At 41.1% G+C, this 18,421-nt stretch overlaps 1 protein-coding gene across 1 annotated transcript in view; it reads right to left on the reverse strand.

Annotated features, from left to right (window-relative positions):
* Positions 1–543: 543 nt before the first annotated feature.
* The window catches only part of LOC141297672 (LIM and SH3 domain protein 1-like), a 311,981-nt gene continuing 294,103 nt past the window's right edge, over positions 544–18,421 (reverse strand). Inside the window, exons 4-7 of the mRNA XM_073828108.1 lie at positions 1,826–1,933; positions 1,005–1,080; positions 816–904; positions 544–731 (exon numbers count right to left, since the gene is read on the reverse strand). Of these exons, the coding sequence (XP_073684209.1) occupies positions 558–731; positions 816–904; positions 1,005–1,080; positions 1,826–1,933 (447 nt within the window). The 3' untranslated portion in view covers positions 544–557. The remainder of the gene's footprint in view (positions 732–815; positions 905–1,004; positions 1,081–1,825; positions 1,934–18,421) is intronic.

Below are 18,421 nucleotides of genomic sequence, written 5' to 3' on the forward strand. Positions count from 1 at the left end.
TGTTTAAAAATTTCACCTATAATATTCAAATTTCCATCCATTAAAAAAAAAAAAACTGCTTTGCTAAAAAGGAGCAAGGGGTATACGTTATGCTCATCAAGCTGCATTTACTTTTTTAATTCAATGTCTTCACGGTTACATGTACTACATGTACATGTAAGCAACTTTCTCTACTGCAAAGGAGATTATAACGTTATTTTCCCTGCGACGCTGATGTACCCCGGATGTTAATGGATGGGCAATGTTGAATATTCTGCTGAATTTTAACCACTAAATTTGTAATTTTCCATGTTAAATTTTAGCCCCCCAAAATGTAATGTATTGATGGCACTCACTGTTAATGCAATGCATTTTTTTTCAATTATTGCAATTTAACAAAGACTTTAGTCAGTAATTTACTTAATAAAAAAAAAGCTTGTTTTAAGCATTTCAGCTTTGTATAAGATTGAATCAATACTGGTTCAAATAAAAAATAAAAACTTAAACTCAAACTAAGACATAATGGGAATTATCAATCGCTCAATCAACCAATTCTTCTTTTTTCTTTCCCAACCCCTTTAAATGGCCGCTACGTAGTTCGCTGGGAGCATCCCCTGCTGTCCCGTGCGCTCCACGCGTCCGAAAATCCAGCCTTCATCTATCTGTTGCACATCTACTATTAAGTCACCATCTGCAAACGATACCTCATCCTCATCGGCAGCAGCATAGTCGTATATGGCCTTGTAACGCTTCTGTAGGAACAGATGCACAAGATTAGGAACAACTAAGAATGGAAAGATTTTGTCTGAAAAAAGAATAATAATAAGACTGCTTACCCTACTACCAGAGGGCTGTGGAGCAGCAGCCGAATGCACAGGCTGTGGATCATAGTTGTAGCTAGGAGAGTGAGTTGGTGGCTGGAAGCCTGGGCAAAATATAACAAAAATAACAACATTAGAGTATGCAAAACATATCTAATCTAATAGACCGCATGAATAACAGGTTCTTTGTGTACATGTGCATACCCTGACTGCTACAGGCATCGATAGGTAAGCCCTCTCCCCCCATCCGAGTTTTCTCAAACTCTTCATGATATTTTATCTGTTAACACACACATTCATAAGTCATAGAAACACTGCAGACATAGCTAAAGATGTCACAAAATGGTTTGAAAAGTGCAGTTTTGTGTTGATGTATTTCCTGGTGAAACAGGAAATTGATGCAGTACATATCGAAGGTTAAGCCCTTCTTTAAAATATTCAACAGCATTTAGTTTAAATCATTGTGTCAACTTCTAGTAGTACACGACCATATATATAACCTCAAAATATTTAGCTAATATACATCAATCAAAAGGCACTAGAGTTTTCATTTAATGTGGCCTGTAAAACATGCTTAAAGTTGTTGTTTCTAATTTTAACCACAAGGGGTCAATATGTTCAACGTTGCTGCCACTGGTTGGTCTAAGCCTGGTTTTGTTGCTTCAAGACAGTACTCTTAAAGAAAGAACCTGTGCTCAGGCATAATGGAAATGACTCTTCAACGCTAGTTACATGATCAAGGAGTTGCTTGGCAACATTCCATGACATATAATGATAAGGATAAAATGGTGAGGGAGTTAAGAGTTGGAGGTAGAGGCTAGAGCAGGAAACCCAAGGAGCTGTTAAGATAACCTGATCAAAACTACTTATGTTAGCAATTCTGAGAATGACAATGTAGATGAGATGAATGAGATGAACAGTACAGGATGGATATATCATATTTCGACAGACACCTCTTCAATAACATTGCTGGTAATGCTTTTTAGCAAGGCATATTTATAAATGTTGTTTCATAAAGCTCTTACATTGCTGATCTGATCTTGCGTCTTTTTAACCCTCTGCAGTTCTGGTGTATCAGCCACCACGCTGAAGCCTTTTCCTTTGTTCCTCTCAAATTCCTCTTTATACAACACCTGGAAGCAAAGCAAATGGATCAACACATCAGGTAAACACACAGAAAGGTGATAGATGCAAAAACAGACAGAATTTATCCTGAATTTATTACTAATTTATCACCATTTATGATATGTGCAGTACTTCCAGCTACCTCTAACACAGAATTCCACAGAATTGCTCTCCAAATGAGTGCTGAAAACAAAATCTGATGTGGCATACCTGTAAGAAAAAAGTTACTAACAAGTCTACACATGTACAGGCTGCCTACAATGCTGATTTAACCTTAGCCATGAAAATATGCCATTCGCTGTAGGCACATAAGCAGTCAACATACACATACAGACACTGGATATACAGTAAAAATGTAACTGGCATGAAGAGGTGTCTGAATCATGTTGTGCAAGCAGTTTTTTACTGCACATTCAAAAACAAATCACATGCATAAAAAAAGTGTGACAGAACAATATTTGATCATTGAAAGCAAAAACCACTGACTGCCAAACTTACTGTCCTATTATGGCACTGCTGTAACGAAAATAAAAATAGGCAGTTACATTTGAGGAGCTCTTTTCCAAAACGCTATAAATCCATTTGAATAGTTTTCAGGAAAATGACATTTTTTTCCTAGACCCATATATTTTGTTAATATTCAATTTATCCTGTGAAAATGGTCTGTTGGCTCATTCTGAACATGTTAAACAATGATTGTTAAATGAAACAACAATATTGTCGATCATACATTCAAAGATTATATTTATTTTTTTCAAAACGCTACAAATCCATTCTTTTTTTCCAAAACATTGCTCGTTTATGTCTTTAAAAAAACAAGAGAACATGCAACATATGACATAAAGGACTCATACTATAAATTAATATAAATCTTTATTTTTAATGTCAGTCTTTTCGTTTGTTTAGACTTTCAGAGGCTGCCTTTCCACTTGCGTTATGTCCAGGAGAATTATGGCCCTATCCTTGTAAACCTTGTTTGGTCTTTCTTAAAACTGTCTAAATTTATTATCAGGTCGTCTGATGACAGCATTAGTTTGTGTGTTTTAGTCTGAAAACTCCAAGGTTGCGTTTCATTGTAAATGGACCAAAAGTTTTGGAGACTTTTGAAAACGATGGCGTGGCTGTCCACATTCTCTCTGCGTATCCTTGACGACCATGTAAACAATCACATCATGCTCGTTGCTTTAGCCATAGATATGTATAAGTAGATTCCCCTTTCGACCACTTCAAGCACGTCCTTTATCAAAACAATAGGGAATCTACCTATACACGCTACTCGCTAATGTAGACGAGGATTCTTTTCATTTTAAAACGCCGTTTTAAAACCAAAACACACTAGTAAACAGTGACGAACCTTCTTTTTTGTTGTTTTTCTTGTGATTTTCTTTGTCTAGTCTGCGTTTTCTAACAACAGGTACAGGTATCACTGCCTCATCCAGGCCATCAAAATTGTTAATCGAGTTTAAAGCTCTCATTTTGAAGACTGAACACAAACATCTCTCGCTTCAGGGCGCCGCCATGTTAGATTGCGTCGAACGCTCGCCGAATTCTGATTGGTCGAGAGGATATATCGCATTAAGATTAAAAACAGGTTTGGCACTTATAGTGAGACACCCCTCGCTGCAGACTGTAGTGACGTATGGTATGTCTATAACACGCATGCGCGCCATACTTACTGGCGTTACTGCGCAATGTGCGCATGTTCATTAATTTTTTTTAACTATTTTTGTTGTTGTTTTCTCTTGTTCTCATGTGTCATGTTTATAGTTATTAATTAATAAAAAATTATATGTATTGTGGCGGGAGGAGCAAACGACAGACACAGTGGGTGTGGCGTCAGGCCTCGGAGAGGCTTTTATTAAACAGAAAGTAAAAGAAAACAAGTGTCCAAAGGGGTAAAAGTGTCCAAATAAACGGGGAATCTGGTGTCCTCGTCGTGAAGGCGCCCACTCAGGTCCGGGGCGCGAGGGGCGGCGGCTTCTTCAGCGGCATCTTCCTCCTCCGCGGCACTTCTGGTGGATGAAACGGCCCGGCATCCTAGCCCGTCAGCCATCACGGGTGCGGTCCTCATCCGGACCCGCAGGGTCCGGCAGCTCGTCCTACGGCGGCGCTGGTTCCCTCTACGCACCCTTCCTGGACCCACAAGGACACCAGCGTGCATGCACGAGGGAGAGACCGGTCTCCTGAGGAGAGGCGCGCTCGGCATTTAAACAGCGGCGGTGATGAGGCTTCATTCAGTTCACGTGCTCCTCATCACACGCCGCCAGCCCGGGATGTTTTCGCGCCCCTCCTCTCCCATACACACCCACTCCCGTCGGGAGCCTGGAGAAGGGCGGCGAATAAGGGACGTGGTGGTGATGATAATTAGGGGTGAGGCAGCCGACTTGTCACAGTATATACAATTATATTTTGTTTTGTTGTTTGCAATAAAAGATCACTGCTATCAGTTTGGTTTTTTGGAGGCACCATGCATAAAATGGGATGTAGACACTGAAAATATACTGTATGTAGTCAATTTAACTTAATACTACTTTATTGGCTTAAATATTCCACAGGCAGAATTGCCAAAGCAACAGAAAAATGTCCATAATTATACTAAATATTTATAATTATACTAGATATTTTGAACTCTATTGGGGTTAGACAACACGTGTCAGGTCCTACTCATTGCCGAAATCATACTCTAGATTTAATACTGTCACATGGAATTGATGTTAATGGTGTTGAAATTCTGCAGCAAAGCGATGATATCTCAGATCATTATCTAGTCTCTTGTATACTCCAGATAGCTAAAACTGTAAATTCAACTCCTTGCTACAAGTACGGTAGAACCATCACTTCTACTACAAAAGACTGCTTTGTAAGTAATCTTCCTGACTTATCTGAATTCCTCAGCATATCCAATTGCTCAGAAAAACTTGATGATGTAATAGAAACTATGGAATCTCTCTTTTCTAGCACTTTAGATACAGTTGCTCCAGTGCGCTTAAAAAAGATTAAGAAAAACAGTGTAACACCGTGGTATAACGATCACACTCGCGCCCTAAAGAGAAAAGCACGAAAAATGGAACGCAGCTGGAGGAAAACAAAACTAGAGGTTTTTCGTACTGCTTGGCGTGAATGCAACTTAATTTATAGAAAAGCATTAAAAACTGCCAGATCGGATTACTTTTCGTCTCTCTTAGAAGAAAACAAACATAACCCTAGGTATTTGTTCAATACTGTGGTTAAATTAACAAAAAATATAGCAGAAACAGGTGCAGACATTTCCCAACAGCACAGCAGTAATGACTTTATGAAGTACTTTACCTCCAAGATAGACACTATTAGAGATAAAATTGTAACCATACAGCCGCCCACTACAGTATCGCATCAGATAATGCGTTGTAGATCTCCTGAGGAACAATTCCACTCATTCTCTATTATAGGAGAGGAAGAATTGTATAAAATTGTTAAATCATCTAAACCTACAACATGCATGTTAGACCCTATTCCATCTAAGCTACTAAAGGAGGTACTTCCAGAAGTCATAGATCCTCTTCTGAATATTATTAATTCGTCACTATCATTAGGATATGTCCCCAAAACCTTCAAACTGGCTGTTATTAAGCCACTCATTAAAAAACCACAACTTGACCCCACTGAATTAATTAACTACAGACCAATTTCGAATCTCCCTTTTCTGTCAAAGATACTAGAAAAGGTAGTATCCTCACAATTATGCTTCTTCTTAGAGAAAAATGGTATCTGTGAGGATTTCCAGTCAGGTTTTAGACCGTATCATAGTACTGAGACTGCTCTTATTAGAGTTACAAATGACCTGCTCTAGTCAACTGATTGTGGTTGCATCTCCCTATTAGTGCTACTGGATCTTAGTGCTGCGTTTGATACTATTGACCACAACATTCTTTTAAACAGACTTGAAAATTATGTAGGCATTAATGGTAGTGCACTGGCTTGGTTCGAATCGTACTTATCAGACCGTCATCAGTTTGTGGCAATAAATGAAGAGGTATCATTTAAATCGCAAGTGCAGTATGGAGTACCTCAAGGCTCAGTACTAGGGCCATTACTTTTTACGCTTTACATGTTACCCTTGGAAGATATCATCAGGAAACATGGTGTTAGCTTTCATTGTTACGCTGATGATACTCAGCTCTATATTTCTTCGCAGCCCGGCAAAACATATCAATTCGAAAAACTAACAGAATGCATAGCTGATATTAAAAACTGGATGGTGAATAACTTCTTACTGTTAAATCCTGAAAAAACAGAGGTGTTAATTATTGGACCTAAAACCTCCACAAGTAATGACCTAAAACACAGTCTAATACTAGATGGCTGCTCTGTAAATTCGTCATCATCAGTTAGGAACCTAGGCGTCCTATTCGATAGCAATCTCTCCTTTGAAAGCCACATTTCTAGCATTTGCAAAACCGCATTTTTCCATCTTAAAAATATATCGAAATTACGACCTATGCTATCAATGTCAAATGCTGAAACATTAATTCATGCGTTCATGACCTCAAGGGTAGATTATTGTAATGCTTTATTGGGTGGTTGTTCTGCACGCTTAATAAACAAACTCCAGCTGGTCCAAAATGCAGCAGCTAGAGTTCTTACTAGAACTAGAAAGTATGACCATATTAGCCCGGTTCTGTCAGCACTGCATTGGCTCCCTATAAAACATTGTATAGATTTTAAAATCTTGCTAATTACTTATAAAGCCCTCAATGGTTTAGCTCCTCAGTACTTGAGCGAGCTTCTATCGCATTATAGTCCCTCACGTCCGCTGCGTTCTCAAAATTCTGGCAATTTGATAATACCTAGAATATCAAAATCAACCGCCGGTGGCAGATCATTTTCTTATCTAGCGCCTAAACTCTGGAACAATCTACCTAACACTGTTCGGGAGGCAGACACACTCTGTCAGTTTAAATCTAGATTAAAGACACATCTCTTTAACCTGGCTTACACATAAAACATTAACACATTTCTATAATTCAAATCCGTTAAAGGATTGTTAGGCTGCATTAATTAGGTCAGCCGGAACCGAAAACACCTCCCATAACACCTGATGTACTCGTTGCATCGTAAAAAGAATGGCATCTACGCTAATATTAGACTGTTTCATTCTTATTCCGAGGTCACCGTAGCCACCAGACCCAGCCTGTATCCGGATCAGATGGTCACTGCAGTCCCCCGGATCCAGTCCGCACCCAGCTTAGATCATGGATCACCACCTGGAGATGACTTCAATAGTCGAGGTTGTCAAACAGATGAGCTCCAGAGACGGATCATCACTAAAGACCTCGCCAACCTAGACGGCCATCGGTGCTACACCACAGGATCCTGATGAGTTCTCTACAATCGGACATTGGTACAAACTGCTGGTTTCGTCTGGCCAGAGGAGAACTGGTCCCCCAACTGAGCCTGGTTTCTCCCAAGGTTTTTTTCTCCATTTCTGTCACCTGTGGAGTTTTGGTTCCTTGCCGCTGTCGCCTCTGGCTTGCTTAGTTGGGGACACTTTCCGGCAATATCGTATACTATTTGAACTGAACTGACGATGATATGAATTCATTGATGAACTGCCTTTAACTGAAAATTGATTATCTACAATAATGCGTTACTTACACACTATTGTTCTGTTTAAATACTGTGCAGTTGCTTTGACACAATCTGTATTGTTAAAAGCGCTATATAAATAAAGGTGACTTGACTTGACTAAATAAACAAGAATCACGACAGAGGAAAGGTTAAAATAAGAAACATATAAGGTGCAGAGTAATGTTACAATATACACAGTGAAATAAAGTGCAACAATGTTAATACCTTGTATATAATACTACACAAATATTACAGAATAAACTCTGTAATTCCATATAATTTTACCTCAGACATGGTTAAAATCATGGATTTGTGCTGTACTACATATTACTGTTTTTTCCCCTTTTTTTTCACCTTAGCTTTTTTTAATACTTTTACATTTTATAAGAGTATTATGTTAAGTATGCGCATGAGTTTTAATGACGCGTTACGTCACACACGACGCGAAAACGCCTAACGTCACCACGCAATGCAAATTACACAGGCATACCATACGTCACACTGCGCATGCGCGGTAAACACATACGTGACGTAGGTACCTGATGTCACCGCGCTACAGTCTGCAGCGAGGAGTACTTGCTTATAGCAGCTGTGTCTCATTTGGAAGGCTGCGCCCTCCAGAGGTCGAATCCTCCGGAGGTTGCATCCTCTGTAGGATGTGTATACGAAGTGTCCTTAACTTAGAACAAAAACGAGACAGCCTCCGTAGGACGGGAGGAAAGAAAAAAAAGGACAGTTGGAAAATGAAACAAGATTTATCACGTTACTATGCAAACAAATTTAGAGCATCGTTGCACTCTCACACTACTTAAATGAAGGAAAATTATTTTTAAATTTGTAAAGTAATTTGAAAAAAAAAAAAGCTTTTACTTGTTTTATTTTATTCATTGTTTCAAGAGCTGCAGCATATCTGTTAGAGAAAAAAATAGGAGGATATTAAGAACAACCTTATCTGTTTTTACCTATTTAAATGATAAACACCACATCTTAGCTTGTGTGTACATCTGCCGGTGCCGGCATTTTTCAAATTAACGACAGTTGTTTACGGCGACGCAAATAATTGTGGGTTATCTGTAGTAGCAAAGGATACATCTCATGCATCCTTCGAATTCCTGTGAAAGAAGGTCGCATTCGAAGGTCGCATTTGAAGTGTCCTAATTGCTTTTCTGAAATGAGACAGCCTCGATGACGTATGCAGCCTTCGAATGCGACCTCTGGAGGGCGCATCCTTCTAAATGAGACACAGCTAGCGTTTTGGAAAGAAACTGCATCTTGCAGAATATTTTAAACACGGAAATACAGCGATTTGGCATGAAACATTTATGGAGTCGTGAATAGGTTCAGTACACTGCAAAATGGCATAATTAACTCATTTTTTTTTTAATTTGGCGTTTATCGCGTTTTGGAAAAGAGCTCTTCATATATAACAGTGGCGAAAAAGCATATAATACTCAAATTAAATGTTCATTTAAAAAAAAACTGGATGCTTTTATAAATACTATTCAGTACTTTTACAAAAAACAATTCAGAGAAGAAAAAAGAACAAGAACAAGAAAGAAATTACATAGAGTTTTCTTGAATAAAATACAAAACAATTCTTTTTAGAATCGTTTAGTCTTTTTAGAATTTAAGACCTCCAAAACATCTAGGACAATCCTGAGAAGTTTGACTATTTTTAAGTCAAACTTGATTATTAAATCATTAGTAATTTTAAAATGTATAGGCTATCGGTAAAATAATAAATTAATTAATTAATTGAACAAACAGACTAAGCTTGTTAGCTGGTCTTAGCTAGTCTACTTGTGTAGTAACTAACGTCAGTGTGGTCCAAATGCCATTAGCACACAACAACAGATTTGTTCAATGAGCATTAACATGCATTCAGAGTTGATGGAAATGAATGGGATGCTGTTGTTTAAACTGATAAACATAAGCATTATAAACCTCATGACATTCATTCATATGGACCAAATAAAAATATCTTTTCTTTTTTTTTTTTTTTGCTTTGACATTGTGATATTTTAATGGTTGTAAGAACAATGTACTGGAAACAATGAATGTGTAGACATTTTGGTACAGGGAAAAAAGCTTGCAATGTTTTCATTTAAAAAAAAAGAAAAAAAAAGAAGAAAAAAAGGCAGTGTTAATTTGTTAACACTTTTAAAAATGTTAATTTAACACTAGGCAGTGATAATTATATAAACCCCAGGATAATGTTGAAATTAACTGTTAATTTTGCTGTGAACAAAACAGGGCTGCATACCAGCAGCTGGACGGGGCCTGCCAAGTGCTTAAGCCTTGGTGAAATCAGCCCAACATTTTGACTGCCAAACACAAAGCTGTCAACCCGAGTGTGACTGGAACACCGTCAACAGACCCCAGCTTTATAACACTTTTAGTGTCTGACCCAAATGCACACACCACACAACAAAACAGGCACATTCAGTTTTGGTAGAGTTAAGCCAGGGTGGGGTCGGCTAACACATGCTTATACACGCACACATACCCTGATATTCTCCAGACTGACATTCCCATCCCCTTTCCTACAGCCTCCCGGAAATTCCCCATAAAGTGGCCAGTCTGAGCTGACCCAGGGGTGCGGGACGGCTTCATTCTCCCACAGCCAGTAAACAAAGACCCTAAATAGAGACTGAGAGACTCCTTCTGCTTCACAACTATGCCAAAAATGATGAGTAACAGCCTTGCTATGAGGGTTGTGTAGTATTGTAGCAATATCTCTGGTGCACTAATGCTTTTAAGGGTTTGTATAGTGACACTGTCTATGCGAACATAACAATAGTAAAGATGAAAGAATAGACAAGGCGTGAATCATTGTCATGAACCAGTCAATTTTTTGAATCAGAATGGACAGAATAGACAGTTTGTTCTACATCTGGTATATTCCTCTACCTCTGGTATATTCTGTGTGCTTAAGAGGCGTGTTTAAAGCATGTCACGTTGTGAGAGGTGAATAAATATTGTTATCGTGGGGACATCAAAATACCTAGAATAATTATTACTAACAAATTATTCAGAAGTTTAAATGCATTTTAAGATAACTTTCCCATCAACTGGTTACAATGCACAACACCGCTATATGCTGCGTCAAAGACACTCACGATGAAATCGCAGCAGATGGCGCTAAACATAATGCTGCCGTTACCTCGGAAACCCAACGGAAACAGCTTTCACTTTCTGAAAAGTGTAACTGTGTTATTTAATGAGATAACATGAACTAAGAGTTGTATTTTTTTAACAAAGAATAAATAATTATGATAATTAATAATTTATGTAGCAAATGTAGCTATTGCTCCTTGTGAATATTAATGCATTAACTAAGATTATGATATCTTACTGTAAAGTGATACCTATTGGTCTTTATAATTATTTTGCACTTTATTCTGTGTTAATTTTCTAGCTTCATACATTTTGAATGTATTGCTTTATTGTATTTAGTTATTTTTGATATATGAAAATAGTTATTAAACCTGTTATACAGTATTATGACACCACTTTTTGCAAATAAATGTCAATATAGTGATACCATATACCATGATAATAGCATTATCAATTAATTGCAACATGAAAATTGATACCGGCATATTGCATATTTTTTACTTTTTTATTTAAGGAAATCAAACCAATGTATCGTTGACATTTGTGACAACGAGAAAAGCGATAGAACAGTGTTTTCAGGAAGAGTGTTTTCAGCTTGTTTTTTTATTTGTATTTAAAATTATGGCATGCAGTTGCTTCAAACAATGGTATACAGCTATTTAAAACATCAATCAATGTAAACTGTGATAATCGTAATTAATAATCGCAATTACAATTTCAAGGGAATAATCGACAATTAAGATTTTTTTCGTGCAGCCCTAGTGTACACATATCCAATAGCTCAGTAAAAACTTGATGATGTAACAGAAACTATAGACTCTCTCTTTTCTAGCACTTTAGATACGGTTGCTCCTTTACACTTAAGGAAGATTAAGGAAAACAGTCCCACACCGTGATATAATGAGCACACTTGCACCCTAAAGAGAGCAGCCCAGAACATGGAGCACAGCTGGAGGAAAACAAAACTAGAGGTATTTCGTACTGCCTAGCGTGAATGTACGCTATCCTATAGAAAAGCTTTAAAAACTGCTAGGTCTGATTACATTTAGTCTCTTTTAGAAGAAAACAAACATAACTTCAGGTATGTATTCAATATAGTGGCTAAATTAATGAAAAATAAAATTGTAAAAAAACTTGTTAAATCATCCAAACCAACAACATGTATGTTAGACCCAATTCCATCTAAGCTACTAAAAGAGGTACGTCCAGAAGTAAAAAGATCCTCTTATGAATATTATTTATTTGTTATAGGATATGTCCCCAAAACCTTCAGACTGGCCTCTTTTATAAAAAAAAAACACAACTTGACCCCAACAAATGAATTAATTACAGACCAATCTCATATCTCCCTTTTCTGTCAAATATACTAGAAAAGGTATCTGTGAGGATTTCCAGTCAAGATTTAGATCGTATCATAGTACTGAGACTGCTATAATTTAAAGTTACAAATGACCTGCTCTTATCATCCGATCGTAGATGTATCTCTCTGTTAGTGCTACTGGATCTTAGCGCTGTGTTTTACACTATTGACCACAACATTCTTTTGAACAGACTCAAAAATTATGTTGGCATTAGTGGAAGTGCATTGGTATGGTTCAAATCGTACTTATCTGACTGCCATCAGTTTGAGGCAGTGAATGAAGAGGGATCATATCGATCTCAAGTGCAGTATGAAGTACTTCAAGGCTTAGTACTAGGGCTATTACTTTTTACACTTTACATTTTACCCTTGGGAGATATCATCAGGAAACATGGTGTTAGCTTTTACTGCTATGTCAGTTCTTCGTCGTCAGTTTGGTATTGTTAGTCAGTTGCTATTTGTTAGCAATCTTTCCTTTGAAAGCCACATTTCTAGCACTTGCAAACACACTTTTTTCCATCTCAAAAATATATAGAAATTACGACCTTTGCTCTCAATGTCAAATGCAAAAACGTTTCTGCATTTGACATTGAGAGCAAAGGTCGTAATTTCATGACCTCAAGGTTAGTTTATTGTAATGCTTTTTTGGGTGGTTGTTCTGCACGCTTAATAAACAAACTCCAGCTGGTTAAAAATGCAGAGATTTGCGGCAGTTTCTCTGATAACCCCAAAGGAACTTTAATTACTCCGTCATTTCTGATCGTACAGATAAGAGCAGTACATCAATCGAACCTGTAAAGGGTCTATTTATTTGTATATACTCATAATAACAAAAACACTGTGATTTTGCTAAATAAAGAAAACAAACTTGGTCTCTGTGACCTTCATTTAGAAACACGTCATTAAAATATACTATAACTCAGCCAATACACAACACAGAGACATGACTGATTCTTACCTCATCAGAGGAAGAACACGATGCGACCCACGGCTGATCCAGAAGAGGAGACATTTAAATGAGTAAGTCTTTCTTTTATTAGCCTACTTGCATTCGCTGTAATTGTGTTACTGTGACAAAACTTGTACATATTTTACTAGTTAGACATTTTCCAAACTGTCATTCCTGACTACATCAAGTGAAACATTATGAAGTACGTTTCATTTCATTGCATCTAAATGTCTCACGACACCAGCAAGTTTTTTTTTTAATGTTCTAGAAAACGATGCAATATAAAAGTAATAGTAACACTGAATGATATAGTCTAAGAATGTTTAGACAACATGTATTGTATACAGGGCTGCCAACTCTCACGCAATTGACACTTTTCACATGCTCTGACGTCACACATGCATTTTCTCACACAGTCAAAAAAGCACTCTTAGTTAAAACTGCAATAATAAGATATTGGCTAAACAGATTCGATAAAGGCTCCAGGGCGTATTTGTGCTCTGGAAATCGCCAAAAGACAACATGTTTTCGTAGCGCTGAGCAATGTAGCCAATCACAGACAAATCTGTTGATATTGAAAACCTGTGATTGGCCATTGCGTTCTGAATTCACTGACCTTTAAACGCCAGAATCCGTTCAGAATTTGAATAAAAGTTTTGTTTTTCGTGCTGCTATTGGCCATATACCCTGTACAAGAAGCAAAGTTTCAAGAGTTCCCTCTTACGGATAATAAACTGAGCGAAAGGTTGTGCGTGTTTGGCATGCTGTCCGGGAGAGGGCCTCGAGCTTGGGGGAGGGGTCCGAGCTCAGCACTGGCCCGAACCCTGTAAGTGCTCCCCCTATGGGCTGAAGGTGAGGAGACAGGGTGGAGGAGGGGCTTTGACGAGACGAGAGATGATGAAGGTAGGATTGTTGTGTTATTTATAGGGATTTTTCCCTGCGTTGATTGGATAGGGAGACTGATTACTAAGGGTGAATTTGCCGTGTTAATTATCTGCGTGAGCTCCTCCCGAAACTTGTTAATAAAACATCACTTCACGAGTTCCCTCTTACGGATAATAAACTGAGCGAAAGGTTGTGCATGTTTGGCGTGCTGTCCGGGAGAGGGCCTCGAGCTCGGTGGTAATTCCCGAGCCCGGGGCTCTCCCCCACCCAGGGGGAGGGGTCCGAGCTCAGCACTGGCCCGAACCCTATAAGCGCTCCCCAAAAGGCTAGTAATTACTTGCAGGACAGCAGCCAAACAGCACCCCAAAAAGCTTGGACTTAAGGGATGCTGGACGTTCGCTGTTGTTGCGGGTGTTGGTACGTGGATGAGGGAGGAGCTCCTGCGGGTACTGCTGGTGTAAAATAGGAAAACTCCTATGGAAAAGGCGACTGCTGCGGCAGTGGGGAACTTTAAAAAGGTGGATGAGGCTCCTGCGGGAGCTGAAGCTGCTGCTGAAGTGCAGGGGAGTAGGCTAGGGGCTTTTGCGGGAGCAGGTTTCTGCGGGAGCAGGTTTCTGCGTAAGCGGGCTCTGCTGCAGCAGAAGGAGTTTATTAGTAGGGGCTCCAGCGGGAGAGAATGCTGCTGCTGCTGCTGTGTGTGAAGAAGGCAGAGGGCTCTTGTGGGAGCTGGCGCTGCGGTGCGGAAAAGAGGGCTAGAGACTTCTGCGGAAGCGGCCTCTGCTGCGGCAGAGGGAGGTTAAAAATAGAGGCTCCAGCGGGAGCAAATGCTGCTGCTGCTCTGTGGGAAGAATGTTAGGGGCTCCTGCGTGAGCTGGCACTGCGGTGCGGAAAAGAGGACTAGAGGCTTCTGCGGAAGCGAGCTCTGCTGTGGCGGAGGAAGGTTATAAATAGAGGCGGGAGCAAACACTGCTGTTGCAGTGTGGGAAGAAGGCTAGGGGCTCCTGTGGGAGCTGGCACTGTGGTGCTGAAAAGAGGACTAGAGGCTTCTGCGGAAGTGGGTTCTGCTGCGGCGGAGGGAGGTTATAAAATAGAAACGGGAGCGAACGCTGCTAGTGCGGGGTGGGAAGAAGGCTAGGGGCTCCTGCGAGAGCTGGCACTGCGGTGCGGAAAAGAGGACTAGAGGCTTCTGCGGAAGCAGGCTCTGCTGCGGCAGAGGGAGGTTAAGAATAAAGGCTCCAGCGGGAGCGAAACGCTGCGGCTGCAGTGTGAGAAGAAGGCTAGGGGTTCCAGCGGGAACTGGCGGTGACGAATCAGCGGGGAATTATAGGTAGCAGATGCTGTGGTGGCTGAGGGGAAACTTGGTAAAGGCTCCTTGCGGGAGCAGACATTGCTGTGGCGGGATATGAAGGAAAGGTTTGAGGATCAACTAAAAGAGGATGCTATGGGATGGCTGGCGAGGGGCTGTGTGGATAGTGCGGGTGGAAGGGGATGGGAAGGGATGAATGTTTTAGCTGATTAGGGTCTGGTGGGCTTCTTTAATGTGGGAGCGGTCTGATCGAATGTAGCTTTTGAAAGCTTCTGACGACCAGCGTCCGAGAGTTTGTATACCCTTGATGAGTAGGGCAGTCTGGGAATTAGTAATTTGAGCTGAAGGTGAACCGTATTCGAGTTTGTGGAAAAATTGGATCCCGCTAAGGTATCCTTTAATGGAGCTGACTTGGAGGTTTTTGATGGTGTTGAGATAGGAGATGAAGGAGGTAATGGCTAGCAATGAGAAGTCGGGAAACGGCAGCTTGTAGGCTATGTGGAATGTTTTAAAACACTTCCACGCTGTTAGATACGACTGGAGGGTTCTGGGGGAAACGGCTTGGAGAATGGAATTGAGGGAAGCTTCGAGGAGAGGTCTCAGGGGGTGGTTCATGGGAATATCAGCTCTGAATAGGGAGGTACTGGGGTCGGGAGCGGGTCCGCCTCTGGTGCCAAGGATCTGAAGGAAAAACGAGAAAGAGAGTCAGCTATTTGATTTTTAGACCCAGGGATGTGTTTTGCGGTGATAATGAATTGGTCACAAGCCGAAATCCAAATCAGGCGTCTTAACAAAGGCATTAGGGTGGGAGAGTGGGATCGGCCCTTGTTGACGCAATGCACAGTAGCTTCGTTGTCGCAATGGACGAGGATGCTAGTGGCAGACCATTCTTTACCCCATAGAAAAGCTGCCACGACTAAGGGATAAAGCTCGAATAGCGCTGAGGATGCTAGCTGGAGCGGCAGATCGGCTAGCTGGGGGGGCCATGTGGATGCGAACCAGCGGCCTTGGATAAACCCACCGAAACCTATGGAGGGGGCGGCGTCTGTAAACAGTTTGATATCAATTGGGGAAGAAATCAGGTTGTTATAGAAGAAGGATAATCCGTTCCATTGTTTAAGGAAAGAAATCCATAGACTAAGTTCATTGCGGCATGGGTCAGTTAGGGAATATTGATCCTCTAGGGTGTGGGTGGAGGATGCGAGCGAGAGAAGATGGGAGATGAAGGGGCGGCCTTGCGGGATGATGGCCATTGCAAAATTTAGATGGCCTAAAACGGATAGAAGCTCACGCTTGGAACAGCTTAGATTGGTTAGGAGAGAGGAAGTCACCAGTATCGTTCTATCGATTTTCTCTTTGGGCAGAGAGGCCTGGAATTTTTGGGAATCCAAGTTGATGCCCAAAAATTCAATGGCAGTGCTGGGGCCTAGGGTTTTGTCTTGAGCGAGGGGAATCCCAAGCTCTGCGAAAAGCTTTTGGGTAGTCGTAAGATGTGCGGCTGGGAGGGAATTGGGGGGGGGGGGTGATCAAGAAGTCATCCAGGAGATGAACCAGGAATGGTATGTCATGATTGTTGGAGAGGATCCAGCAAATTGCCTCTGACAACATGCCGAAAGTGAGGTGGACGGTAAAATAGAATTTATTCTGCCAGCGGACGCCGAATAGGTGCCAAAAATCGGGGTGGATGGCATGACTTTAAAGGCAGAGGTGATGTCGACTTTGGCCAGCCAAGCACCGCGACCTGCTTTTTTTAATCAGGGAAATGGCTTGGTCGATGTCGTGATAGTTGAGAGCGAATTCGTCGAGCGGGATGAGGCTGTTAATGCTTGGAAACGGGGAATTATGCGGGGATGATAGATCGATAATTAACCGTTTTTTACCTGAAAATTTTCTGGTAGCAATGCCGATGGGACTGACACAAAAAACGCTGAAGGGAGGGACGGAGAAAGGACCAATCATGAAGTTCGCCTCTAATTCTTTTTTAATTAGGAGGTCGACTGATTCGGGTTCGGCCAGAGCCGACTGGAGATTGGGGCAAATGAGGCTTTCGGAAGGGAGACTTTCAACGCCAGGGTGAAAGCCGTGTGAGAGACCTGTTAGGATGTAATCTGTAAACTGAGAGTCAGGATGATGCAGCAATTCTTTAGACAGACGAAAAACATTTACAGGAGTCGATAAATAGGATTTAGAATTTTTATTTGCAGCTTTTTGTACAGGGCAAATTAGGCGGGCATGAGCACCGCCGCAAAAATTGCACACGTGCATGTACCGCCAGCGCTGCCTTGTGCACCTGCCGTTGTTGAAACTGGCGCACACCTGGCTGTCAGTGGAGTCAAGTCAAGTCAAGTCACCTTTATTTATATAGCGCCTTTTACAATACAGATTGTGTCAAAGCAACTGCACAGTATTTAAACAGCACCATAGTGTGTAAGTAACGCATTATTGTAACAATCAATTTTCAGTTAAAGGCAGTTCATCAATGAATTCAGTGATATCATCGTCAGTTCAGTTCAAATAGTATACGATATCGCTGGAAAAATGTCCCCAACTAAGCAAGCCAGAGGCGACAGCGGCAAGGAACCAAAACTCCACAGGTGACAGAGATGGAGAAAAAAACCTTGGGAGAAACCAGGCTCAGTCGGGGGACCAGTTCTCCTCTGGCCAGACCAAACAACAGTTTGTACCAATGTCTGATTGTAGAGAACTCATCAGGATCCTGTGGTGTAGCGCCGATGGCCGTCAAGGTTGGCGAGGTCTTTATTGATGATCCGCCTCGGAGCTCATCTGGTTGACATCCACGGCTATTGAAGTCATCTCTAGGTGGTGATCCATGATCTAAGCTGGGTACGGACTGGATCCGGGGGACTGGAGTGACCATCTGATCTGGATACAGGCTGGGTCTGGTGGCTACGGTGACCTCGGAATAAGAATGAAACAGACTAATATTAGCGTAGATGCCATTCTTTTTACGATGCAACGAGTGCATCAGGTGTTATGGGAGGTGTTTTCGGTTCCGGTTGACGAAAGGGCAAGTGGCGGTGGAGTGAGAAAATGAGCGACAGACTGCGCACGTGATGTTTCGGCAGCCTAAAAACACCCTACTATGAAGTTCGGGATCCAGAGCTCCCCAGTAAGGGCACTGGTTCCACTGGGCTACCCGGATGGCACATTTAGCTGCAAAAAGCTTGTGGTAGGTGTAAAAAGTGAGACCCCCCGTATGATAATGCGAGCTCAGCGATTATAGCGAGGTAGTCGCTGAGCTTGCGTCTTCT

Source organism: Garra rufa, chromosome 22 (genome assembly GCF_049309525.1).
Source record: "Garra rufa chromosome 22, GarRuf1.0, whole genome shotgun sequence".
In the NCBI taxonomy this organism is placed as follows: domain Eukaryota; kingdom Metazoa; phylum Chordata; class Actinopteri; order Cypriniformes; family Cyprinidae; genus Garra; species Garra rufa.